At 48.4% G+C, this 25,194-nt stretch overlaps 9 protein-coding genes across 9 annotated transcripts; 5 read left to right on the top strand and 4 right to left on the bottom strand.

Annotated features, from left to right (window-relative positions):
• Positions 1-86: 86 nt before the first annotated feature.
• On the bottom strand, positions 87-2,261 carry P175DRAFT_0297075 (uncharacterized protein). Its single transcript, XM_040892799.1, has 3 exons — positions 1,222-2,261; positions 368-1,132; positions 87-299 (listed from the first exon to the last, which is right to left on the bottom strand). Exons 1-3 carry the CDS (start codon positions 2,000-2,002, stop codon positions 274-276), a joined length of 1,572 nt encoding a protein of 523 aa, XP_040750692.1. The 5' UTR covers positions 2,003-2,261; the 3' UTR covers positions 87-273.
• A 7,303-nt stretch (positions 2,262-9,564) lies between these two features.
• P175DRAFT_0502826 (uncharacterized protein) lies at positions 9,565-9,974 on the top strand. Its single transcript, XM_040897480.1, has one exon. It carries the CDS (start codon positions 9,713-9,715, stop codon positions 9,905-9,907), a length of 195 nt encoding a protein of 64 aa, XP_040750691.1. The 5' UTR covers positions 9,565-9,712; the 3' UTR covers positions 9,908-9,974.
• A 2,108-nt stretch (positions 9,975-12,082) lies between these two features.
• P175DRAFT_0441188 (amino acid permease) lies at positions 12,083-13,894 on the top strand (the record flags this gene model as incomplete). The annotated part of the gene is made up of 3 exons (XM_040894063.1): positions 12,083-12,338; positions 12,397-12,508; positions 12,565-13,894. 3 exons carry the CDS (start codon positions 12,083-12,085, stop codon positions 13,892-13,894), a joined length of 1,698 nt encoding a protein of 565 aa, XP_040750690.1.
• A 162-nt stretch (positions 13,895-14,056) lies between these two features.
• P175DRAFT_0502823 (uncharacterized protein) lies at positions 14,057-14,634 on the bottom strand. The gene has a single exon (XM_040897479.1). It carries the CDS (start codon positions 14,588-14,590, stop codon positions 14,120-14,122), a length of 471 nt encoding a protein of 156 aa, XP_040750689.1. The 5' UTR covers positions 14,591-14,634; the 3' UTR covers positions 14,057-14,119.
• Positions 14,635-15,186: 552 nt separating this feature from the next.
• Positions 15,187-16,057, bottom strand: P175DRAFT_0533728 (cytochrome b-c1 complex subunit 10; the record flags this gene model as incomplete). Its single annotated transcript, XM_040900078.1, has 5 exons — positions 15,187-15,195; positions 15,257-15,404; positions 15,497-15,550; positions 15,797-15,867; positions 15,980-16,057. 5 exons carry the CDS (start codon positions 16,055-16,057, stop codon positions 15,187-15,189), a joined length of 360 nt encoding a protein of 119 aa, XP_040750688.1.
• A 311-nt stretch (positions 16,058-16,368) lies between these two features.
• On the bottom strand, positions 16,369-19,269 carry P175DRAFT_0524885 (putative disulfide isomerase). The gene is made up of 3 exons (XM_040899396.1): positions 18,771-19,269; positions 18,624-18,705; positions 16,369-18,572 (listed from the first exon to the last, which is right to left on the bottom strand). The coding sequence occupies exons 1-3, from the start codon at positions 18,986-18,988 to the stop codon at positions 16,686-16,688; spliced, it is 2,187 nt and encodes a 728-aa protein (XP_040750687.1). The 5' UTR covers positions 18,989-19,269; the 3' UTR covers positions 16,369-16,685.
• Positions 19,270-19,450: 181 nt separating this feature from the next.
• P175DRAFT_0502820 (complex I NDUFA5 subunit family protein) lies at positions 19,451-20,447 on the top strand. The gene is made up of 3 exons (XM_040897478.1): positions 19,451-20,022; positions 20,084-20,188; positions 20,252-20,447. Exons 1-3 carry the CDS (start codon positions 19,478-19,480, stop codon positions 20,319-20,321), a joined length of 720 nt encoding a protein of 239 aa, XP_040750686.1. The 5' UTR covers positions 19,451-19,477; the 3' UTR covers positions 20,322-20,447.
• On the top strand, positions 20,236-20,658 carry P175DRAFT_0296297 (uncharacterized protein). The gene has a single exon (XM_040892796.1). The coding sequence runs from the start codon at positions 20,394-20,396 to the stop codon at positions 20,613-20,615; it is 222 nt and encodes a 73-aa protein (XP_040750685.1). The 5' UTR covers positions 20,236-20,393; the 3' UTR covers positions 20,616-20,658.
• A 131-nt stretch (positions 20,659-20,789) lies between these two features.
• P175DRAFT_0502819 (coatomer subunit beta') lies at positions 20,790-24,173 on the top strand. The gene is made up of 6 exons (XM_040897477.1): positions 20,790-21,017; positions 21,136-21,198; positions 21,251-21,272; positions 21,334-21,365; positions 21,427-22,695; positions 22,756-24,173. Exons 1-6 carry the CDS (start codon positions 21,000-21,002, stop codon positions 23,926-23,928), a joined length of 2,577 nt encoding a protein of 858 aa, XP_040750684.1. The 5' UTR covers positions 20,790-20,999; the 3' UTR covers positions 23,929-24,173.
• Positions 24,174-25,194: the final 1,021 nt, after the last annotated feature.

Below are 25,194 nucleotides of genomic sequence, written 5' to 3'. Positions count from 1 at the left end.
GCTGCAAGGGGACAGGAAGGATCCATACATGATAACCCGCAATCTGGATAAGATTTCAAAAGCGCTCAAAATATGTTACCACTTGTTTCCCATGCGATTAGTAAATTTCCAGTGATTGTATCTCGCGATAGATCACTTTCAGGATACCGAAGGGTTTCTCATGTCTCGTGTGGAAGGAATCGAAGAACATTGTCGTGCGCATTTGGAACTTGAAGCGCACGCGACAAAGAGGCCTCAACCAGCAGTCGGCTCTCAATCGACTTCATTTGACGTCTATTGCCTGGCAGGCTGGACGGTGCCTAATTCAACGTAAGCCACCGATCAAACTTTGCTTTCCTTTCCAGCCACAATCAAGGAATTATCTTACCGTCGCTGCTCAGTGTGGTCGAGGCCAGGTAAAGTCCGTTCATTCCGCCTTCCTGGGCGCCAGCAGTGGTGGCGGGGTAAAACTTGCGTTCGGCGTCGACATGAGCGTGGATAGGCTCTTGACCAGATGCCATGCTCTGGGGGAATACCGGGTTGAGATAGCCATCAGAGGCTCCGGGCTGGAACATCGTAGCCCACTCCAGTTCGCTAGGGTGGCCAGGCTGGGGTCCCGGCATCACAGGGCGCTTAGGATCGTGAACAATCGGTTGTTTTACCTGTTCGAGGGAAGTACGGTCAACACTCAGCTGCTGATTAGATGGATCAGCGCCCGGCTGCACCAGGTACGGGTTCTGCTTGGGAGCTGCCTGCCAAGGACCTGCCTGATGGGGGCGGCCAGCGGGGAAGGCGTCGTCTGGCTGACCACGGTTCATCCCATTGACAGACGACATCGAAAAGCCCAGAGGCTGGTGATCCGTGAACCCTGGCCGGCCGTGCGCCAACCCATTACCGTTCACGGCTCCCTCGCTATAAGCTGTACCGGGCATGCCATTGGGAGGCGGGATGTTATTACTGACTTCATCCTGAACGGTTTTGGCAGGATTTGCAGCTTGGGACCTCTTAATATGAGCGTTGGGATGCGACAGGTGAGTTGCCCCGGTTGGGTTTCCGCGTCTCAGTGAGCACTTCTGGAAGTGGCGTTTCAAAATATCGCTGCGGGAGAAAGTATCCTTGCAAAGAACACACATGTAGGGGCGATCACCAGTGTCTTAACACAAGAGAAGACTATTAGTAACTGACATCTCAAAAAAGGGAGGGAAAAAAAAAATGGAAAATTGAAAAATTTGGGTTACTCACGTCGGAGCAGATGGCGCTTCAAGTGCTTGGCATGAAGGTAGGTCTTGTTACAATGCGGGCAGGGGAATTTTCCATCTGCATCCTTAGCTGGAATGGTGGTGTTTTTGGCAGTACCATTCACACCGTTAGTGACGGGAGTCGCGCGTCCCGGAACACTCGGAAGGATACCGCGTCGGCCTTGGGACCCAACAACCTGGGTCCGAGGGGCTTCCTTCGCAGCATACGGGGCAGCACCATTTGCGCCCACGGACGGATCAGGGTTCATCCAGGGGGAAGTCTTGCCATCTGGATAGCTAAAAGCACCGGATGGGATGCCATTGAAATCACGGCGGTCCCGGGGAGGCGCGGGCGCGATAGGCTGCGGGTAGGTTTGAGCGCTCGACGCAGGTGGGAGCACACTGTGAGGAGAATAATGTTGCGGCGGCTGTGGCTGAGCCTGGGGGTTGGGGTGCGACAAGAAGGACGAAGGGGGCAGGCTGCCCACCGTGGTATGAGGCATGATCGGCGCAGCAGACGACGCGTAAACATCATGAGTGGACGTTGGGTACCTCGTCAAGTCAGGCCGATACGGAGGCTGGCCCATGTAAGAGTGAGGAGCAGGAGATTGACTATGATGAGGTTGTAGCGGGGGGAGAGTATGCGGCTGGGAGACAGGGTACTGAGGCTGCATCGTGTACTGAGGCATGGGCATACTCGAGATAGGCGTTGACGAAAGAGGCGTGGAGCCCTGGGGTAAACTGGTGGAGGGGGGTCGGGAGGGGTGAGATCTGGGATCCATCATGCAGCGGAGCAGACGTGAAGCAGGGGGTAAGAGGGGTGAAAGAAAGGGAAAGGCAGGGATTGGAACAGGCGAAAGAAGAAGAGAAAAAAAAAAGGTTTCACGGTATCCTGATCATTGATTGCTGAACGAGAAAACTCTTTCAAAGTGGTCTTTTGACGCGGGCAGAATTCTCTCAGTGCGCGAAAAAAGACTCCCAACACACAAAAACGACTTTGGCTGATCGCGTGGTCAATTTTTTTTTTCCCCTTGGGTATTTCTGCCCGTCTGAATTCTTTCTCTCTGTCTTTTTTCTGTCTTATTTTCTTTCCCTTCCAAAAAGAGTCGCTACTCTCGATCAGTCGACGCGGACAATGGACGAAAGCGGCGGAGCCAGGAGTCACTCGGATGGCTGATTTCAGACGACGAACACGCAGGCACGAACACCAGGAGATGCAGTCTCACACACAGAGAAGAATAGAAGATAGAGAGGAACAAGAACGACTCCACTGAAGAAGAAGAAAGATTAGGATGAGGTTGAGATGCTTAATCCGAGGTCCCCACGGTCACCCACCAGGAAAATCGAATTTTGTGGGAACTTCTTTTTATCCGCACGTTGTCAAAACAGTCAATGGTTCGGTGATCCACCAGGAAGGCGGCGTGTAAGTGGGTCTAACACAACCAGCAAGTTCCAAGGGAAAAATTGCTAGCCAATTTTTGTTCGCGTCAACAATGCGCGAGATAGCTAGCCAGGAACAGACGCGTAATAGTCGCGGAGATCAAGAGAAGAGAGAAGAGAGAGAGAGGGGGAGGGGGAGAGAAAAAAAGAAAAAAAAAAAGAAAAATCAAAGAGGAAAAGGAGAGGGGGAGTGAGAAGAGTGAGTGGTGTGGATGAAAAGGAATAAAAATAAAATAAAATAAAAAAGGTTTCAAAGGCAAAAAAAAAAAAAAAAAAAAATTCAAGGGACCCAAGGTAGCCGTATTTTTTCCACGGGAATGGAGGGAGGCGAGAGAGGCGGAACAAGGTTAGGGGAGCCCAGAAAAAGGGTCAAACTAAGTGTGAACAAACACAATCAGAGCGGTTGAGGAAGTACGGAGTGGTTTTTTTAGTAAAATGGGAATGGAAAATGGAAAGTCGGACGGGGGACGGGAAAGGGAAAGAAAGAAAGAGAGAGAGAGAGAGAGAGAGAACTGATTCCAAGTTGGAGACTGAAAGATCGAGCGGTGACGATCGTACCTAGGGAATTCTTTTTATTTTATTCGATTACATGATTTACTCGACGTATTATTATATTTCTGTTTGGGATAATTATTATTATTATTATAATAATAATAATAATAATAATAATAAGAATAATAATAATAAATCAATCGAGAGAAGAAGAAAAAATAGGTAATTCTACACATAATGTTTAGGACGGTTGATGGTGCCGTTGACCTGATTCGTGCCTCACCCGGTTTCCGAGAACAAGACAAGAGCCGACTCTTTGTCAACTGACAATTTGGGTATCTCGACGGAAGGACCTAGGTAGTAATTGAGAATAATGATTGTACATCTTCTTCTTCTTCTTCTTCTTCTCTTATATATTTTAATTCATCAGAGGAAGAGACCAAGAAATCCTCTCTAAACCCAGAAAACGGCAAAGCCGGGTCAGCCAGATATGAGCAAGAACCAAGTTCCGAACATTGGCCGGAAGTCAGGAAGACCAAGGAAAAGCCAAAAATGAAATGCAAATTAATAAAAATCAAAATATGAATTTGGTTGGCAGCAGGGGAAAGAGGATCATGAAATAATAATCCCCGTGCCGGCCTGCAGGATACTTCCTGACTTTGAAACCCCTCTTCTTCCTACTGCTGTTGATTCTTTGACTTTGTGGTCGCAACCCCTCGGACGTGGGCCGAACACAGTCTGTCCGATGGAGAATCGTATCCGAACGCTGGGGACGCAACGGGAGCTAGACTCTAGAGTAAGCGTTCTGGTGATGGGTTGTGGCAATTGGAGTTAACTCGTGAATACCTTGAGTAGGGATGAATGATTCAGAAGAGTACATCTGGTGAATAGAATAAATAAATATACCACCAATTCTGAAATAATAGAGAGTACATCGGAATAATTCTCGGTAGTCTCAAGATGGTCAGAGTAGGTACTAGAATCAGGATATTGCTTGCCGCCGGAGTAATCCTCGACCATCCCAATAATAATCCCCTAGGCGATAATATGCTCCTCATCGCGTTCTACTTCCCTTTCCAAGCCGTCGTTACATACACATCCTGAGATATCCAATAGAATTCAAGCCACGACTGTCAATAATTAAGATTCGTTTTCAATAACTACCACGTAGGAGGGGAGTGATCCCAGTGGCTCCAGGTTCTTCAATAAACAACTACATAGGACTCTGTACAGCAACTGGACCATACATGAATCCTTCCACTTCCATCCCGCCCAACCCATTAAACCCATAAGGCAGAATCCAGATGGATTCATGCATCCTTTCTCCGCAGTTGGCAGTACCCGCTGCTCAAATATTGGTTCCTCTGGCCCTCATGGCACATCCACAATCCCACATAAGTAAGTAGGGGCAGAAACCTTATCAAAGTTATCATCGTGGGGAGTGGAGAGAGATCCTGAGGTAGAAAGAATCAATGGCAATTGGGTTCTGGTAGGGATGCCCACTTGACTCCACGGCTGGGATCAAGCTGGGAAAATAAACAGGCACAAGTGTCGACTGTCTCCAGCAAACTAGCCATCTGACAGAATGTGGGTATCCGTGAGCTTAATCTTGATATATGTACGCCTTCTTCCCTTTACCTGTAGAATCATATACATTAGGGTCGGGAGGTGCTTATGAACTTACACTCCTATACACATAACTAACTATGTAGTTAGCGAAAGGGTTTACAAATCGTAGCCTACTCCAAGAATTCACAGCACTCTCTCTGTCCATGAGTGGTTTGAGACCATACAGTAATCACCTGCCGTGTCACACCAAACTCAACGGCTAGCATGCATTGTGATGAGTTCAGTCGAAAGTAAATAAATATATCTGGAATACCCATATCTAGTATTCGCCCTGGGAGATTCCATTTTGATACGGTATTGATCTCCAAATATCACAGAAAGTATCCAGCATTCCAAGTAGTGGCTAGAGGATCATTGCATGACTGAGTGAAGCATCAACGATCAGACAACAACATCCCAGGGTCCTAGGTAGGAAATTCCCAATTTTGTACCGACAGAGGTCTGCTGGGAATCACAGGCCCTGAAGAAAAGTAGAGCACCAGGCTTCTAGACTGCTCGACTGCAGTACTACTACTCCGTACTTTTGCAGGTGTAGCAGAACCCGGTCCGGTTGGGAATGCAGTGATGCCACGCACTCTGTTTCATCCTGACGACTCCCTGCTTACTCTGTACATTTCCAGACTCGCTCCTGTGCCAAAAATACCTACCTAGGTAGTACTTATTACCCCAATTATTTTCCGGATTCCAAGGGGAAAAAAAAGAGACTTTGCCACCCCGAGTCACGTCTGATGAATCACATCAGGTTCTTGCCTTCTTCCTCCGTTATCTATTCTATGTAGGTGGACTCTTCTGATAGTATGTACCTACAGTGTAAAGAGTACCTACTAAGTAGTACTCCGTAGGTAGACTACTGGTTCGTCAATATTTAGGCTTCACCAAAAAAAAAAAAAAAAAAAAAAAAAAAAAAGTTGGCGGCTATGCTCCACCAGGAGATTTTCGCTGGGAGCTTCTCCCGTTTCGATTGTGGACCTTGACCATGGATGGGCTGGCTTAATTGCAGGTTAATTATTCCCGACCAGCATCTGATCCGATCTGATTAATCGACCAAGGGAAATACGGCATCAATAATCAATTAACTGGAAAATCCCCCAGCACCATTTTGGAATTTGGGTTGGTAATACGAAGTAAGAAACACCTTTACAGGTACCAACTTATGAAAGGAATATAGAAATAATCAGACGACGAACGTTCCGGTCGAGCGCGGAAAGCATCGCTCAGAACGGAAAGTTTCCCTTCTCCGTCCGTATTTGGCCCTTTTTTTTTTTTTTTTTTTTTTTTTTTTTTTTTTAGCAAGCCAACGGAGCACCTCGGATGATGTCTATGGTGCGCTGTTACTGGCGAAGAACAGAGGACGGGGGAGCTCTTCTTTTTCCCCTTCTCGCTTCCAATGAATGGAGTCATTGTTATTCTTCTTGTTAAAAAGACAATAGTTCCATCGCCTGAGGATTTACGGATCCCACTAAAAAAAACTCTTTAGTTACCCGTATCGTGCTGGGAAATCGGCCGGGTTTTTCTGCAGAATTTCGCTCGACTTGCCACTGGTGTGAACACCTAGCGGTACCAAGGCAGGTATCGTTATTTAGTGTTCCAACACCCATGGAACCGACTCCCAAGGATAAACTTGAGTTGTAGGAGTACGGAGTATCTATCTATCTAATTCTATCCCCCCCTGCACCTCGCCCAATGTGGCGGTCCGATCACGGCACCTATGCTCCACCCCGGAAGCCGATGGCCCGCCCATGGAATCTTCTACGAGAGAAGACCAGCCAGGCGGTGTGGACTGCGCTTACTCTGTCCAGAGAACAAGATGTGTGTCCAGTGAATCAACAATTGGCTTTCGCTCGTGAAGCTTTCATAGCCTGGGGAGTAAGTAGGTACTCAGCCGCCAACCGGAGAATCTCACCCAGATTGAGGTTCGATACTCATCCATTGCACCGAGATAAGTGACTCTGAGCCCTGCACACGAAGAGAACCCCAATAATTGTGAGGTTACAATGTACATACGTGGCTGATATCCGTAGCCACACTACTGCCGGGTACACCCATCTCTTCCCACCTAGTTCACTAAATAGCTAGACAATTGGCAAGTGAAAAGAGACTAAAGATTCGGGGAGCGATGCCTTTGGTGACGTCCCGGATTCGGCGGCACCAATGGTGATCTGCAAGTCCTCTGTAGTTACAAGTACGGTTGAGTCTTGACTAACCTCGCGACTAAGCACCCCCTGCTAGGGTGGGTAGGTAGTTAGGTAACTTGTAACTTTGGAGTTGGCCTCAGTGAAATAGAAAAGGACAGATAATTTTCTCCTGCGCCACTTCTGCCTAGGCGGGGAAGTTTTTCCGGATGGGCCGGAGTAATGCCGAAGCTAAGTCTGGTTCGTTCCAGTTTCAGGGCGAGCTGGAAGCCAATAAAAATGGCGTCAGTAACGCCACACACCTCATTTTTCATGGATGGCGAGTTGACTTAGAGGTGGTCTGAGCCTGGAATCCGCCGTATAGAGTAAAGGGGGGGGGGGAAGTCTGGATGGCTTCGATGACAAAATCATGGATTCTCGTCGTGTTTGACTACTTGGTGCTAGTTTCGAACTCTACCAGTAGTGCAAAGCAAATGACCGCGCTATTATCTGTTGACTTTGCATTAATTTGCTAATCCGTAACGGGTGAGCATTAATCTATCGCAAGCTTCGAGTATCAATCCAAGACCTGCGAGCATTCCCTGCCATGATAATAGTCGGCAAACCTTGTCACGCCGAGAGAGAGTGCACTACAGATAATAGGTGGCTGTCCGTGGGTATGCTCCGATGGTTGAGCTGTTTCATTACAGGCCGTGTGAGGGAAACACTACCTCCAGTAAATGCGGACGTCCTCATATATATATATATCCTTCCATGACCGATTACAGAGGACAAAATAACCCGTTCTTCGCGAATAAGTATACTAGATATACTAGTAGTTGCTTTGCATTGTATTATTTTCTCTTATATGTATACTTATAGCAACGTCCTAACTCTGCATACAGCTGCGAAGTTAACTCACATTGGGACATACACGTACTGTATGTTTTTACATAAGCCTTCTCCAAGTTCCAACATACAGTACCTAGGTAAGATATAGATACTGATGGACAGGTGGGGATTCAGAACCCCGCAGAATCATCAATAAAGACAACCTCCTCGCCAGCATACTAAGTTAGATATTACTAGTAAGGAGACTATTCCAAGGTTGTATTTAGTATTTACTACAGTGTGTTTTTACCTCCTGTGCCTCCAACCATCTCACTCTCCCCCATTACCTCCCCCATCTCGATATTATTCTTCAGGAACCTGCTAAATTTCGTCTAGATTACTCTATAGAGGACATAGTACGGGTGGATGTGCAAACTAAGGCCAGTCAGTCTACGTAAAGTATAATAACCTGCAAATAAGTGGAAATCGAAAAGGAGAAAGTTTCCTTTACTTAACGACTAGGTACCTAAGTACCTTCTCCCTCAGACAAGAAATGAAACCAAAACCTTAACCCAACACGAGGCATTAGCCAATGGCCATGAAGTGCTCGGGAATCGACCGCCGCTAGAAGACTCATATCCGAGTCCATGTTCCATACAGGTTAATATGCAGAGTAGGTAGGTCCTCCGTACAGTATCTCCCGGGTGCCGGCGGCCAACTTGTAAGCCGGGCAACCAAGAGGCAGGCAAAGAAAGTAAAGTTTCTTTGTTTGGTTGTTTGTTTGCTTGCTTGCTTACTTGACGAGGCACAAAGTCCTAATTAATTAGCTTGGGAGGTTGCGGACTACGATCTTGTCGTTGGCCGCGAATGATATCAGCATCGTGGGAGGTGTGTTGGTTTGGTAGATGGTAACTTGCTACCAACAGAGTACGGATTACGGAATGATGGGAAGAACCTCGGCACGAAGGACTAGTTCTATTATTACACATTCCACTACCTAACTAACTACCTGGCTAATCTACGGAGTAATGCTAAGAGCAGCCTGGCGTGCTGCCGGTCCTTTTTTTACCCCAACTTTCTACAAGTACGGAGTACAAAGTATCTATCTATGTAGTATCTACTCCGTCCAACAGTTGGAATTGCTGCTACTGTACGGATACTATTAGTAGATACTTAGTAGCTACGGATCATTCCGTAGGTAATCGACTAGTTAACTATAGTTAGTAGTAGGTACATAATTTCCCCTACCAGTCCCTAAGTGGCTTTTAAATTGAATTTCATTTAATTACTCTGTATTACGTCGTGATCTAACAAACCACTGGGCAACAGATCCCCCCCTAACTCGTAATTGCAATTCTCATCTGTACTGCAGCACCGCTATGGTCGGTTCTACTTACCATCGGTATGTATGGGTAGACTAGTACGGAGTACGGATACCTAGGACCTAAATTCTGGCATTTTTCCGATTGTAGCTTTTGTACGCCGTACCTGCAGAATAATTATGGGGACTTCGTTGCAGGCTATCTAACTGATATCTTCACGGGGTTGGTTCTCCTGAATCCACCTTTGCCCAGCAGTGCTAGGTAGTGACTTAGTTAATTGCTTGTAAATTAGTTAGTTAGTTAACTAACTAACTAACTATTAGTTATAACTTAGGAGTTAGTAAGTTAGTTAGTAGTTAACTAACTAGTAGTTAGTAGTTAGTTAGACCGAGCAATAGAATAGATATGGTAATTGGAAGAACTGGAAGGTTAATGCCGATAACCTAGGTATAGTAATCGTAGTGCATACACTCCATACGTAGGTAGGCTTCCGTACACGCTCCTATGCTCATAATAATCATAAAGATACTCTTACCTACTATTAGTATTGCTTGGTCCTGGTCGCGATTAGGATCCCGGGAAGTACCAAGAACTACTAGGTACGTTCTAACTTCTCCATAGTCGAAGGACCGGAATCGTGGTGGGCCACTCACCAGTCCCAGTCACAAGCATGGTTCATGGCTGCTACTTAGCCTTCCGAATTCCTATCCATGTCGGTCGATGGATGGAGTCTGGTGGAGCTGACGGAGCCCTGCTCCGTACATGGATAGGAGATCGGGAGGGGAGGTTAGAGGTTATACTGACTGCACTCACTAAGGTGGCATTCATTATTGCCATACGGAGTACCATACGGAGTAAATATTGACAAGCCGGTTAACTAACTATGTGTTACTCCGTAGTGATTTGACTACTCATTGAAGGGGGAAAAAAAGAAATTTTTTTTTTTTTTTAGCATTCTACGCAGTACTTTTTTTTTACACGTAACAAAAAGCCAAGGGTGATGGATAGAGCACACACACACACCTCTTTTTTGGTCGCTTTCAGAGGCGCCTACATCTACATGCCGACTAAGACGGAATCCCAACGCAAAGATCCTACTGGCTGGCGGGTAATTGAAAAGAAAAGAAAAGAAAAGAAAAGAAAAGAAAAGAAAGCTGGAAAAAGCAACTCTCGGTACTCGCAGATTCTATCTATAGAGGTATATGTAGGTAATAATTACATGGAGGCAAGCCTTGCAGAATCCCGCGCTGACCTCGACCAGTGGTCCAGTCATCGGTGTTCTTTTCTTTTCTTTTCTTTTCTTTTCTTTTCTTTTCTGGCTTTATTTCCATTCCGCTTGGATCGATCATCGGCCATCCATGAGTAAGTAATGTGTCGGGTATGCCAAGTAGTAAGTACAGTAGTATCCGACGTCTGGTTCTTGTTTCTCAGCCCCCAGCCCATTTGCTCTGCTGCATAGTACATATGTGCTGCGTCAGAGTGGAGCGTAGTGCCTTGGTCGATACTACATATTCTCGTGCATTGCATGGCATAGCATGGCATACAGATGGTAGCCACCTATGGAAGACGCCTACCAGGAATCGGTGCAGTGGATAGCTTGGCCAGGTTTATCGTGGCCTGTGATTGGAGAGCCTTTGGATATTTTACATGGATGTATGGCAGGGTATGAGAGATTGGATGCTTTGTTTCTGGAAGGTCCCTCGCAGATGCGATGAGATGCGATGTGATACGATGAATTAAGGACACCCCATGAATCAATCTTATATCATGTTAGTGTAAGGGGAGCTCATGGGCATGTGATCAATCCCTGGAAATCGCAGGTTACTTGGACTGTCTTGTAAGATAGGAGGTGTTGTTAACAAAACTGTGTTGTAGTATTATCCTTAGCTAGAAATATGACACCCTTGTTTGAAAGTATCTTGTATAGCAAAAATAGTCTATCACCTATGTCCTGGAATGAATCATGTAAAGTGAATATGATTGCTTCACTGTATGGACATAAGTGCGGTTGTGACCGGTCAGCAACCTGAGTTCGCAACCGGGTACGAGGCTAGATATCCCTAGTGCTTGGAGAATAACGATTGCATAAAAAGAGAGGAATTACTCGATGCCTTTCTTCTACTGGACTCAGTTCTTTGGTCCTGTGTAGGGGAGATGCTGGAATACCCTAGCTACTACCTAGGTAGTAGCCTACATATCTAGGTAAGATACTCATGACGGATTCTAGAAGAGTTCCCACGAAGGAAGGAATATCCTCTTATCCAGTGGTATCGAGGGATATATCCAGGGAATCTTTAGTTTAACGGCTAAAGAGAATATTCGTTTCCTACTGGCTTTCCGTTCTCTTATCTCGTGTGCTCTCGGGAAGACCCTAACCTTGATCATCATCGATCTTACTACTGTTGCTATAATTCCTTCTCCTCTAGATAAGCACTCCTACAACACTAACTCTCCGCTCCTCGTCACTCTTATTGAAAGCTTTCTCTCTCATTCAACGCAAGGTTCCCGCCTATAACTTCCTTGATGGGCATGGTTTCATATTCATTCGCCAAGGTTTGTCTGTTCATCTCTCGACAGCCAGCAAGTGACCTGCCGCCAACCATATCATCACTGTCTGACCCCCACCTCGCATTTTTCCAATGAAGCCATCTTGTTATCGCTATTATTCAGGGGTGCCTTTTTTTCTTTACTTTCTCCCATATCTGGATTCAGTGGGTTATCATCTGCGGAACCTGATGAGGAGGAGGTTTTGCTATAAATCCCTAACGGTCCCTTCATCTCCTGCTGCAGTAATGATATGCAGTTCCATGCTGATTGCTAATATATATATATATATTTATACATATAAATATATTAGTACGGGCGCATTTAGCTAACCTTTAGCCGGTGCACGTTTGTGTTACACAGCAGAGACGTGGTGGTTAACTTATCATAACCTCCTTCTCCCTTCGCTCTCGCTTCCATCTTCAGAGGCAACACCACCTCCATACATATACACACACACACACACACACATGTGACCGCAGTGAAATTGCCCACCATGTCCTTCATAGGAAAGGGAGCGAACGCAACAAATAGCCCAGTGTATGAAGATGCCGATCATGACCCCGTTACCTCGGTTCTGGTCAATGGAGATGTCCCTCACTACGATGGCTCGATGGACGCAGATGAAAGGGTAATTACGGCCCTTGGGTACAAACAGGAGTTTAAGCGCGAGTTTTCGTTATGGACCACATTTTGCGTTAGTTTTGCGGTGCTGGGGTTGCTACCCTCGTTTGCAAGCACAATGTACTATGGTAACTACCTCTACCTGAGACCCTAGATAGGGCGACTGACTTATATCACCTACCTAAGGGATGGGGTATGCCGGAACCGCGGGTATGGTTTGGGGCTGGATCATTGCCATGATTTTCATCCAATGTATCGCTATGTCTATGGCTGAGCTGTGCTCTGCTATGCCTACGAGGTACACCATTCCTTCCTCTCCTACTGTTGCTGCAGCAATTCTGACTTGCCCATCAGTGGCGGGCTGTACTATGCTGCTGCAGTGCTCGCACCTCCAGGATACGGCCCTTATGCGGCTTGGATTACTGGATGGTCCAACTGGATTGGCCAGATCACCGCTGCCCCTTCCGTTGACTATGCCCTAGCTGCGATGATTCTGGCTGCGGGTTCTATCGCGAACCCCAACTATACCCCGGCGGATTGGCAGACCTTCCTTCTGACAACATTGATCATGATTATTCATGCCATCATCAGCAGTATGCCAACGAAATGGGTCGCAGAGTTCAACTCATGGGGCTCAACCTTTAACATGCTTGCTCTGATCGCTGTGATCATTGCTATTCCCGCAGCCACCACGAACTCGCCCAAGTTCTCGTCATCCAAGGATGTCTGGGGGACGATTGGTAACAGGACGGACTATCCCGACGGAGTCGCCGTGCTGATGACCTTTGTCGGCGTTATCTGGACCATGTCCGGCTACGACTCACCCTTCCATCTTAGCGAGGAATGCTCCAATGCGAATATCGCCTCACCGCGCGCCATTGTGATGACCTCCGGAGTTGGCGGGCTTATGGGCTGGTTCCTACAGCTCGTTGTCGCCTACACGGTGCTCGATATCGATGCAGTGGTCAACTCTGATCTGGGACAGCCGTGGGCATCTTACCTGTTCCAGGTCCTGTCGCGCCAGGCCGCGCTCAGCATCCTCGCTCTGACCATTATCTGCGGCTTCTCCATGGGTCAAGGGTGCATGGTGGCTGCATCCAGAGTGACATACGCCTACGCCCGTGACGACTGCTTCCCTCTATCCAAATACTGGAAGCGCGTCAACGGCACCACCCAGACCCCCGTCAACGCCGTCGTACTTAACGCTGTCCTCGGGATCTTAATGTGTCTGCTCATGTTTGGCGGTTCGGTCGCCATCGGCGCCCTATTTTCTATTGGCGCCATTGCCCAGTTCGTTGCGTTTGCAATCCCCATCACGATCCGCGTGTTCTTCGTCGGCGACCGCTTCCGTAGGGGACCATGGCACCTAGGCCGCTTTGGCCCATTTATTGGAGGCGTGGGCGTCTCATTTGTGCTGCTGATGGTCCCCATTCTCTGTCTTCCCAGCGTGACCGGCTCAGACCTTACCCCGGATCTGATGAACTGGACCTGTCTGGTGTGGGGAGCGCCGATGCTCGCGGTCACAATCTGGTGGTTTGTGGATGCACACAAGTGGTTTAGGGGTCCCAAGGTGAACGTGGAGCACGCCATTCATGCGGTTCAGGAGGAATCTGGGGTCATTGTTGGTGTGTCTGTTGCTGAACATGCTGGGGGGGGGCCACCAGAGGATGCATCGAGTGAGTGATTTGTCGGCATCGAAGTAATAGTAGGTAGAGTAATGCTATTAATATTACCTTGATTTTCTCTACTTAACGCATGATCTTCTCGTTAAACAATAAGGAAAACACCCACTAATGATCACATCCACCCCCCCCCCCCCCCAAAAATAACACTTCCTCAATAATCATCCCACCCGCTCCCCTCCGCAACCTCACCAGTCATCTCCACCTGCTCCCTAACTACCTGATACTCATTCCTCCGCCGAAACACAACCCCCCTGGGCAACGCCCACGGCATCCGCCCCGTACACTGGAACGTCGAAAACTCGACCATCACCAGTCCATGCTCTGCCAACAACCCCGACAGAAACCGGGAATGGGACTCGGGCAGGGGCACGGTCGTGGATTTTCCGGGGTGCTCCGTGGCGAGGGCTCCCAGGGTCGGCCCAGATAAAGAGCCAGTTGTGAGTTAGGCCGTGGTTGTTGGTTACGAGGTCGTAGAGGGTGCACATTTGGAGGGGTGTAGGTGTAGGTGTAGGTGTAGGAGGAGGAGGAGGAGGGGGAGGCACACTAGGCATTTGTATCTGAGCTCTGCGCGCTGATATAAATCGAGTATCCGAATCTGAATCTGAGTCGGAGTCTGATTCCGACTCTGGCTCGATAACTAGTATTTCCATCCCCGGGCTGCTCCGTCTCGGATTCTGTATCAGATTCAGCTCCATCGTCTTCCTCCGACTCCGACTCGGTTTCGGTTTCGGTCCCCCCCCCCTTCCCCTGAGAAACAATATACTGTCGAACCCCCGTATACATCTGATAAGTAATCACAATCTGCCCCAGACTCATCAAAGCCGGCTGGCAAGGAAGCATCCGTCTCCACGACGCACGCCTATACCGAAACGCATTCTTTTTCCCTGGCTGGACGGGAGGGATGGGTTTTAAATCCTGAAGAGAGAAGCTTTGCGCGCCATCGCCATCGCCACCACCACCGCTACTACTACTACTACTACTACTACTACCGATTCCATCAGGGTTCGCGGTAGATTCCGCTCCTGGCGGAGGAAACCAGAGCGGGAAAACCTCGCAGAGAAGCAGTTACGGAGCAGCCAAACTAGAGAGGGCTATCGTCATCGCGCTTGTGCTCGGAAAAAAAAACACGGTGGGGGAGATAATTGTCTATGTGCTAACAAATCTCATTGCTATTCTACACGGTACAGCACTACCCTCTCCCTCCCATCTATTCGCAAGCGTAATGTATCGCACATATATAGAGCATGGGTGTAAGAGGTGGTCGGAGGACAAACTCGGGAAAAACAAAGGCTTAGAATGGCTAAATTCCCGTCAGTTGTGTTCGTTTCGTAGCAGAACCTTTGGTCTGAAGGGGTACGTACGTTGTCCTCAGGAGCAACTGTGCGGTCGAGGTAGGTGTCGAAGAAAGGGAGCTTCTGGAGGATGTCCTTGCGAACACGGGGAACTTCACCGAAGAAGAAGAGGGCGAAGACACCGGCGCTGACGCCGAAGGCGGCGGCAATCTGGCCGCTGTAGGTTCACAACTAGTATTAGCTTATTTCCCATGTCCGACGGATGACTCTCCACCCATCCATGAAATTGAGTTGAAAAGTGAGACTCACTACTGGGTGGCAGTGCTAGCGGTCAGACCCTGGAAGTGGAGAGGAGTGGTGTATCTGATTGAAGAGCATTCGGTTAGCCGCTCGTCCTATGTTGTTGTTATATATTCAATTGGCGATCATGGGAAGTGCTTCTCCAGTCCATTGTACCTGACCCCTTGGGTCCAGGTTGTAAACCGGTCAAAGAGCTAGATATATGTCTCCATTATCCTTAACAGAAAGGGGAAAAAAAACGCTGGATGGCACCCAGGTTTCCAGGCCGCAAATCGATTAAAGGACATGCATGCTGTTTGGGGGTCTCACTTGGGGCCATAAGGAGAACGGTAGGCACCAGCAGACTGAGCTGCGGCACGGCGAAGGGTCTGAGCGAAAACCTATAGCAAATCAAAACCATCAGTGACTGAAGGGGCATCTCCTTTCAATGACATCGTTGCAGCAGGAGTGACATGATATGATGCTTCGGGCCGCGGAGGACTTTCATCGCACGGCCTCCAGGACGCAAACCAAGACCCAGAGCCCAATTGTGCGAAGGGAATAAGGATGCCGATGGGGAATACACACCATTTCGAGTGGTCTTGAAAAGGGGACGAGAATTGCTCCAGCGGAGAGTGCGACAATTGAGGTGGAATTCAAGACGGTCGACGAAAACCGGGAGACTCCGCGATGTTCAGTGCTTGCGGCCACCCGACAGCCAATCAGCGGTGGGCAGTGGACAGCCACGTGACTCGACGTTCTCGTCGAATCAAAATTGCTTCATTTGATATTTGAGGACTTATAGAACGAGTATAGATAACTAGATTTATGATTGTAATATTACTATTCCTTCCAACAATTAACTGATCACAGCAGTAGTAGCTTTCCACAAAACCCAACATGCCAACACTCCGGACCCATCTGCTCCTGCCAAAAGGATATAAAACCATCCTGCCCGATTTCTCATAAACAAATTCAAGGCTCAGAGGAGCATTTCTAAATGAAAGGGAGGTAAGGGTGATTTTAATGAAAAAAAAAAAAAGAGAGAGAGAGAGAAAGAAAATCAGTGTGGCGCCTGATATTGAACCATGATGAAATAGATAAAGAGTCTTTGTTAAATATTATCAGAAAAGAAACCAGGCAAAGTCAACGAAAAAGATAATGAGAAAAGTAGATAGGCCAAGATAGCCTAACTGCACAAGAATTCTTACGTTCTCCTCTAGTCTGCCTTTCCGGTTGTGCCTCCGTTCAGGAGCCCTTCCTTCCCGTCGAGGTGGAAGAAACCGCCTGCATTGCCAGCAATGCCGAGGATACCGCCACGAACTCCACGCTTGAATGCTCTTCCTCGGGCGAAATACGTAGCACCTAATACGGTCGCTACGAGGATGAGGACGAAGAGGATAGGGTGGCCGGAAATGAAGGAATGCGTGACGAAGAAAATGGACTCAAAGGTACCAATTGTAGACTTTGGGGTCAGCTTGGAAGGATTGGCGATAACGAGAGGAATGGTTTCCAGGATCGAGGTTCGTGAAGCCATGATAGGAGCTCCGCTGGAAGCAGTGTCCCAATAACGACGGTTGTCCTGGTCGTTGATGATAACGCGCTCCCCCTTGCCCACGTGGATACCGTAGGTGGTCCGCAGCCATCGCTCCCAGAAGTCACCATCAACCCAGGCGAACCTAACTTGTTTCTTGTCATCCTCCCGGATAGAGACACGCATGTTCTTGGCGGCTCGTAGCGCACGCTGGTCGTTGCGGTCTTCGGCCTCCTCGATGCGCAGCTGCTTAGCATCCCGCAACTCTTGTCTCTCCAACTGGAACAGCTGTACTTGCTTATCCATCCATTCAAGTGCCGCATTCTTCAGCTCGCGCTTCGACTCAACGAATTCGTTTGCACGACTACGGCTCAAGATACCAAGAACCACATACTTTCCATCCATGAGCTCACGTGCATTGATAGCTGTGAGTTCAGGGACAATGGGCAGCCACACCGTACGCATCCAGTTCAACACTTGGCGAACATCCCTCATATCTCTCGGAGCTAGCGCGTTGTAATAGTTGGCACGCCCATCACGAGAGACGAGAAGACGAGGCCAGGTCGAGATCTTGAACCTTTCAGCTAGGGCCGCGCTGCTGGTCTTTACGAGCTTGGCATGGCCCACCAGGCTGAGGGTTAGGCGGTCCAGAGCTGCAAAATCTTCCGAAGTCGTCGCATGGTCGTAAAAGTACAAGAAGATAACTTCTTCCTTTTCTTCTAGTGCCTTGAAAGAGTCGGCATCAACGTCTGGAATGCCAGATCCGATATCAACGGCCTTTTTAGCATAGCTAACCAGATCTCCAAGGCCTCGAAGACCTTCATACTCAACCCTCTCACCGCCGCGGAAGAAGTACATCGTTGGGAAAGCGTTGACACGCGCGTCCTTGCAAAGTCTAACCTCGGTATCACAGTTCACTTCTCCAACGTTGAGAGTGTGCTGCATCTCCTTCGCCATTTGCGCCCAGGTAGGAGCAAGAGCTTGACAATGGTGACACCATGGCGCATAAAACTTGATAAACCAAGGTTCTTGGGAAGCAGTGACGAGCTTCTGAAAGCTTTCCGCAGTAAGAGGAACGGAAATTCCCTGGGGATTGGCCGGGGCATTCACTTTAGGCTTCGGCTTTGAGGTAGATTTTTCAGTAGATGGGTTTTGGGCATCTAGCTGAGCAGCCTTTTCGTTGTGCCTCTCGCCAGCCTTAGCGCCGGCCTCGCGGTCTTTGTCTTTAGCAGCAGGGGTTTCAGGCTCGGCTTTCGTATCAACGCTATCGGCGCCTATCTCAGGCAATCTAACGCCTTTCGCGGGGCGAGATCCAGGCTTAATGAGTTCAAGCTTCTCCTCAATATACTCGCTGATGCTTTCCATGGTTTTCTTCCCTTCAAATTGCTCGATTTGCTCTCCGTTGTGATAGAATGAGAAGGTCGGGAAATACCGCACGCTGAGTCTCTTGCACAAATCTCCGTATGCAAGGCAGTTCATCTCCGCAAAGCGGAAGTTATAGAAGCCGGTGAAAGAGTTTAACGATTTGGTGTCAGGGGATTTCGACAACGCCGAGGATAATGGATCGGAAGTCTATCGAATGTTAAACACCATTCAAGGGGATACCGTGAACGTTGAACTCACATAGTAAAATTCATAGAGAGTCTTCCATGCAGGAGCGATTGCCTGGCAATGCGGGCACGTGGGGGAGTACTGCTTGATGAACCTATTGATCTGTTAGGGGTATACGAACGAGACAAGACGGTGGTGTCTGTAGAAGCGGTGGCGAACCAGTAACCATCTTTGACCGTCTCTTCAAAGTTCTCAGGAGTCAACTCCGTGATTGTGGGTACCTCGATGCCATTGAAAATGGTTGGATTGGAGGCCGCTTTCTCAGAGTCGAGTCTTTTCGCAAGGTGATTGCTTTGAATAGTCGGGTCGGAGGGAGCGGCAAAAGTGGTCAGGGAAAAAAGCGAGAGGAACGACCATACCAGCAAAGATGAACGCATCTTGGCTGTAGGTCAAGGCTCAAGGCCTTCTTGACGAATTATAAGCAACGAGAGTTCGAGAAAGAGGCGCGATCCTGGAATTAAATTCACAGGCGGCACATTGGACGGATGAGGGTCTAAAGGTGGCTTGAATTTCGGGGGGTTGAATGCGATGGATCAATCACGACAGAGACAGCCCGATGTATTAAAGGCGTCAGGTAGTGAAGCTCGCAGCGTCGAGATATCTGCGAGGATTCCGCAGGCCCTCAGATGAAGGATAGAAAAGGAATGCCAGCGAGAACGCGGAAAGTCCTCTTCTCCTTTGATAAGTTCCAGGGAAGTGGCTGCGCTGCCTCAGGATCCTGGAATCTTAGTTTCTCCGGTTTCCGATACACCCTCAACCTTCCGCAGTCGCTTTGGGTGACGGATATCTTGAGTGAAAGAGAGCACCCCTCCTGTTTCCCATCGGGTCAATTTCTTTCCCCCCCCTTCCTATACTCCTAGACCACAATGAGATCGACACTTCGGTTGCTGGCCAACGTCAAACCGGCCCGGTATTTGGAGCCTTTTGCTCCTACCGGGTTGACCGGTCTGAACACTCACCCAAGCCCCCGTCCCACCCTGATCTACCTATACAGGTCTACCCTCGAGAAATTGAAGTCTTTTCCCGAGTCCTCCGCCTACCGCCAGTCTACTGAGGCATTGACTCGCCACCGCCTGCAGGTCGTCGAGTCTACGAAACCACCTGGATTCGAAGCTTGGTTGGAGCGCGTGAAGAAGACCGTTGGTGCCGAACCCGAGCGATTCGCTACTCTTCGCCAGGCCGATGGCTCTTATGCCGCATCCATGCGTGATGATGGCAGTGACAACCCTCGTGGAGAGGAATGGGATGGAGAGGCTTGGGAACCTTCCTCGCCAGGCCCTGCCCGTACGGCGGAAGAGGAGGCCCGCTGGCACCAAGCCATTGAAGACTCCGTCTCGGCTGAGACTAAGGATTCGGACTTCCACACCCGGGAAATGAAGTGGGAGAATGAACCTGCCCTGGAAGCTGAGCAGTATGTTGCCAATGTACTCTGCACAGATTGTCGCCTAGAAGAAGCTGACGAGTGATTACAGGGTCTCCGAGATTGAGAAGCAGATCGGCGCTGGCCTTATTGAGGAGGTTATTCAGGTGGCAGAGGGTGAGCTGAAGTTGGTTGATGAGATTTACAAGTCCCAGGCGTGAGTGATCTACCTAATGCCTCTCCTTTCTAAACCGTTTCAACTTGACTAACTTTTTGGTAGCTGGGAGGAACTTGAGGAGAAGCCTAGGCCTGGCCAGTGGACTTACTTTGAGCGCAAAACGGAGGCTTAAATGGCTGTTTCGATGAAAGACTGATAGACCCCTGGACTACTTGTATTTATTAGCCGACGTGTGTCAACTAAAATGGGACGCATCTGTGACATTTATATCCGTTATGATACTTTACTTTTTCATTATTTTGCCTGCCTTCTCTCCAAAAATATCTTATCAAGTTGCGTAAGATATGCTCACTTGTGGTGGGCTATAGTGCTTCTGGGGTTGGGATTCGAGAATATTCAACTGAAAATCATTTGGGGGGGGGAGGGGGATCATCTCTTTATGTTTCTGCAGAGGATACTCCAATAGCGAATTCTTGATATCCCTCTTTCCAGACAACTTCAATAGACATACCTAATATCATCAAACTTATATAGGAAGCTCTGGTCGTTTTGTGCAGGATCCAGGATCGTAGGCGGTGAGAGGAGCATCGCTAGCCAGTTCCAGATAGCTGGCGGGATTGCCGTCTCCTTGTGGACACATCGCTGGAGTCTGTTGTCTGACTGAGTAGGCCATTCCGGTCGAGTCGTTTCTATTTTCTTTTTTTATCCTACCGTTTCAATTTCACTTCCTAAGGAAGTTCTTTGCAACTCCGGGCTGGGCTGTCTGAGCGGCTCGTGGCCTGGTTTCCCCTCCTTCATCGATCTTTCCCGACGCCGCACATAGTCGCGATTCTTCGTTCCCCCACACAACATGAGGTTGGATATTAAGGTATGACCTGGAAGTGGAAGATACTGTCTTGTTTACCGAATATAAACCGCGGGATATGTGGAGACATATCTTCGTGCCGATATATGAATTGATACTGATCATTGTTGCTACCTTATAGAGACAGCTCTTCGCCCGTTCGGAGCGAGTAAAGGGCATTGATTTCCATCCCACGGAGCCATGGGTAAATATCTGCTGAACTCAATGTTACTTGATATTGTACTAACTTTCCATAGATTCTGACAACGCTATACAGCGGTTCGTGGATGAATGGCAATATAATGATCTTCTGGTTGGATGCGCTAATTCCTATACACAGGTCACGTCTACATATGGTCCTATGAGACTCAGGTAAGCCACCTGACGGGACTAATTGTTTTTTTGTTAGGAGGCTAATCAAGCAATTTACCAGTCCATTATCAAAACCTTCGAATTGACCGATGTCCCCGTTCGAGCCGGGCGATTCATCGCCCGGAAAAACTGGATTGTTTGCGGTTCAGATGACTTCCAACTTCGCGTCTACAATTACAACACCTCTGAGAAGATTGCCTCCTTTGAAGCGCACCCGGACTATATTCGTTCCATTGCCGTCCACCCAACTCAACCCTTCGTTCTTACAGCCTCCGATGATATGACAATTAAGCTTTGGGATTGGGAGAAAGGCTGGAAATGTGTTCAAGTGTACGAAGGCCATAGCCATTATGTAATGGGACTTGCGATCAATCCTAAGGATACAAATACCTTTGCGTCCGCATGTCTGGACCGGACTGTCAAGATTTGGAGTCTGGGCTCCCCGCACGCCAATTTCACACTCGAGGCGCACGAAACGAAAGGTGTCAATCATGTCGACTACTACCCCCAGGCCGACAAACCGTACCTCCTCACTACTTCGGATGATAAGACTGTGAAGATCTGGGACTACACCACCAAGGCTCTTATTGCAACCCTAGAAGGCCATACAAGCAATGTTTCCTTCGCTTGTTACCACCCGGAATTGCCCGTCATCATCTCTGGTTCTGAAGATGGTACCGTCAAAATATGGCACGCAAACACCTACAGGCTAGAACAATCTTTGAGCTATGGATTGGAGAGAGCTTGGTGTATTGCTTATCAACGTGGAAGGCAGGGTGTTGCAATGGGTTTTGACGATGGCGCTGTGGTTGTGAAGATGGGTAGAGAAGAGCCAGCTGTCTCCATGGATGGGTCCGGAAAGATCGTCTGGGCGAGACACAGCGAGGTGGTCTCGACGGTAATAAAGGGTGGTGATTCCAGCCTCAAGGATGGTGCCCCAATTTCTCTTCCTACCAAGGAGTTGGGTTCTTGCGAGGTTTATCCCCAGACCCTAACCCATTCCCCTAATGGACGTTTTGTTTCTGTCTGCGGAGATGGCGAATACATCATCTACACTGCTCTGGCCTGGAGAAACAAGGCTTTTGGCCAAGCTTTGGATTTTGCTTGGGGCTCAAAGGATAATAGCAATGACTATGCCATCCGGGAGTCGGCAACTAGTGTCAAGATTTTCAGGAACTTCAAGGAAGCAAGTGGTGGTCTTGATGTAGGTTTCCAGGCCGAAGGCCTTGCGGGTGGTGTTCTTCTCGGTGTAAAAGGACAGGGGGGTATTGGCATGTTCGATTGGGAAACTGGAAACCTGGTTCGACGCATCGAAGTTGAGCCCAGAGCTGTAAGAATATTCCCTTCTTTTTCTCTATTCACCGTATAGTGCACTTACACACCTGAACAGGTCTACTGGTCCGAGTCTGGAGAGCTGGTTACTCTTGCTTGTGACGATTCCTTCTATGTCCTCCGATTCTCTAGGGAGAATTATGTCCATGGATTAAATGCCGGCGAAGCCGATGAGGATGGCGTTGAGTCCGCCTTCGAGGTTGTCACTGATATCAACGAGTCTGTCCGAACTGGTCAGTGGGTTGGGGACTGCTTCATTTACACGAATTCCACGAACCGCCTGAACTACCTTGTGGGTGATCAAACATACACGATCTCTCATTTTGATCAGCCGATGTACGTCCTCGGATACTTGCCACGAGACGGTCGAGTGTATCTTGCCGACAAGGATGTAAACGCCGTATCCTTCGCCCTGTCACTCAGTATGGTTGAGTACCAGACTGTGGTCCTGCGTGGAGACATGGAACTTGCTGCGGAGCTGCTCAAAGACATCCCTCAGGACCAGATGAACAAAGTGGCACGATTCCTCGAGGGACAAGGCTACAAGGAGATGGCTCTGGAGGTCGCTACTGATCAGGAACACCGCTTTGAGCTTGCCCTTGCTCTTAACAATCTTGACATTGCCCTTGACATTGCTCGCGAAGCCAACGTGGAACACAAGTGGAAGATTGTTGGCGATGCTGCCCTATCGGGATGGAACCTCTCTCTGGCTCAAGAGTGTTTTACGAACGCGAAGGACTTTGGCTCCCTCCTGCTCCTACACACTGCCAGCGGCAGCAAAGATGGTCTGCGAAAGCTCGCCGAGCAAGCATCGGATGCAGGCCTCCACAACGTTGCGTTTTCTACTCTGTGGTCTCTCGGAGACGTCGATGGCTGTATCGACCTTCTTGTACGCACCAACCGTCTTGCAGAATCCGTTCTCCTTTCACAGACATACCAACCTTCTCGAGCCCCCGAACTCGTCGTCAAATGGAAAGAATCCTTGGAGCAATCTGGAAAGACAAAGATCTCGCGACTCATCGGTGTTCCCCCAGGTGCTCCAGACGTTCCCGCGGATGATGAATTGTTCCCTGGGTGGGATGAATATCTCCGGCTGGAGAAAGAAGGCGTTGTCGCCGAACCACCATCATCTACTACTCTCATCGACGTTGATGTAGAAGATGCTGAGCCCGAAACGAACGGTGCACACGAGGAGGAAGAAGACGATGCAGAGGCCGAAGCGGAAGCGTGAGCGAATCCATGAATATAACCATATAATACCTTATCCGCCCTAGGGCAGGATCGCTCAGCCAGTTTTAATGTGGGTTATGACAGCAGAAATGGAAGGTGTATGGAGGAGAAGTGGATTTGGAGCTTTCCTTTATTTTCCAGGGAAAGAAAATATCACTCAAACAATCCATGACGATATGATGTTCCATATATTTGACACAGCTATAAAATTGGCCTGAGGGGAGCACAGTTTTTTTTTTTTTTTTACCCATCTCTCACCATTTTTACATGTTCGTTCCCCTTTTTAGAATCGTGTGTTATTTGTCTATGTTAATCTCCCATTGTGCCGTCCGTCCAATTCAATTACTTTTATATTAAGCCTATGATCCTGCAGCCAAGTAGCCATGACCTGATCTTTGGCTGGTTATGTGATGTAAATATGATCCTTTCTAGCATCTCTTAACAATTGTGATTCCTCACCGCATCAGTCTAGCCAACCTAATAAAAAGATACAGTCTTTACCGCACATACCTCCTTCATAATAGTAGGTATATATGCCTTTGTCGCGTCTCCTATCCTCTCCTCGCTTTCTTTGCTCCTTTGGAGCCCTCTATTCTATGTACTCCAATCGTTTTTCTCCTGCTGGATAATTCTATAATACACCGCGGTAGTAATGGATGCATGCATGCATGCATCGGGTTATACCAATGACAACACCGTGCTCTTGGGTACGTACGCATGGCGGAAACTGACTCTGGTATACCGGTTCGGGGTTATGCGGAGGGATTCATGGGCTTAGTTCCGGCATACATGTATATATGCATGCCTGCTTCGGTATAGGAAGGAGAGAAGGAGAGAAGGAGAGAGAGAGAGAGAGAGAGGCTTTCGCTGCGTTCCTGTTGGACGTGCTAGTTCTTTTCTTTTCTTTTCTTTCTTTTTGAGGAAGAGGGGGGCTGCCTAATCTAGCATATATCTTCGTTTAACCAGCATAGATATTGAGTCGATGAGGAGCCGGAATAGACTGAAATGGTTCAAATGGTTCATTTGTCCGTCTGAAAACTTGGGGTAGGGGTCGAGAATAACGTGAACGACATTCAAGAAGTAGAGATAGATATAGTGATCCCATTGCTAGTCTATGAACCAGTCACTTAATCCACATCCATGCTTTCCTCTGATTTCTCAACCCATCCCAGTGCGCTTGCATACCCACCCGGGGAAAACGATAAACAAATGCGACGGCGAAAAAGAAAACGAGAAGAAATGCGAAAGACACAAGCCAGAAAGAGTA

This window comes from Aspergillus ochraceoroseus (assembly GCF_002846915.1).
Source record: "Aspergillus ochraceoroseus IBT 24754 chromosome Unknown P175scaffold_6, whole genome shotgun sequence".
NCBI classification, from domain to species: Eukaryota; Fungi; Ascomycota; class Eurotiomycetes; order Eurotiales; family Aspergillaceae; genus Aspergillus; species Aspergillus ochraceoroseus.
The sequence above is the reverse complement of the archived record's forward strand: the minus strand, read 5'-3'. Positions and strand labels throughout refer to the sequence as shown.

Bases quoted from the DNA above. Each gene is read 5' to 3' on its own strand.
- P175DRAFT_0297075 (XM_040892799.1), bottom strand. From the start codon at position 2,002: ATGATGGATCCCAGATCTCACCCCTCCCGACCCCCCTCCACCAGTTTA. The intron at 1,133-1,221 runs GTGAGTAACCCA...TCTTGTGTTAAG, and splicing joins GAAGCGCCATCTGCTCCGAC to ACACTGGTGATCGCCCCTAC. The intron at 300-367 runs GTAAGATAATTC...ACGTTGAATTAG, and splicing joins GACCACACTGAGCAGCGACG to GCACCGTCCAGCCTGCCAGG.
- P175DRAFT_0296297 (XM_040892796.1), top strand. From the start codon at position 20,394: ATGGGACGCATCTGTGACATTTATATCCGTTATGATACTTTACTTTTT.
- P175DRAFT_0502820 (XM_040897478.1), top strand. From the start codon at position 19,478: ATGAGATCGACACTTCGGTTGCTGGCCAACGTCAAACCGGCCCGGTAT. The intron at 20,023-20,083 runs GTATGTTGCCAA...GAGTGATTACAG, and splicing joins CCTGCCCTGGAAGCTGAGCA to GGTCTCCGAGATTGAGAAGC. The intron at 20,189-20,251 runs GTGAGTGATCTA...ACTTTTTGGTAG, and splicing joins GAGATTTACAAGTCCCAGGC to CTGGGAGGAACTTGAGGAGA.
- P175DRAFT_0502823 (XM_040897479.1), bottom strand. From the start codon at position 14,590: ATGGAGCTGAATCTGATACAGAATCCGAGACGGAGCAGCCCGGGGATG.
- P175DRAFT_0524885 (XM_040899396.1), bottom strand. From the start codon at position 18,988: ATGCGTTCATCTTTGCTGGTATGGTCGTTCCTCTCGCTTTTTTCCCTG. The intron at 18,706-18,770 runs GTTCGCCACCGC...ACAGATCAATAG, and splicing joins ACGGTCAAAGATGGTTACTG to GTTCATCAAGCAGTACTCCC. The intron at 18,573-18,623 runs GTGAGTTCAACG...AACATTCGATAG, and splicing joins CTCTCTATGAATTTTACTAT to ACTTCCGATCCATTATCCTC.
- P175DRAFT_0502826 (XM_040897480.1), top strand. From the start codon at position 9,713: ATGGTTCATGGCTGCTACTTAGCCTTCCGAATTCCTATCCATGTCGGT.
- P175DRAFT_0502819 (XM_040897477.1), top strand. The intron at 21,199-21,250 runs GTAAATATCTGC...AACTTTCCATAG, and splicing joins TCCATCCCACGGAGCCATGG to ATTCTGACAACGCTATACAG. The intron at 22,696-22,755 runs GTAAGAATATTC...ACACCTGAACAG, and splicing joins TCGAAGTTGAGCCCAGAGCT to GTCTACTGGTCCGAGTCTGG.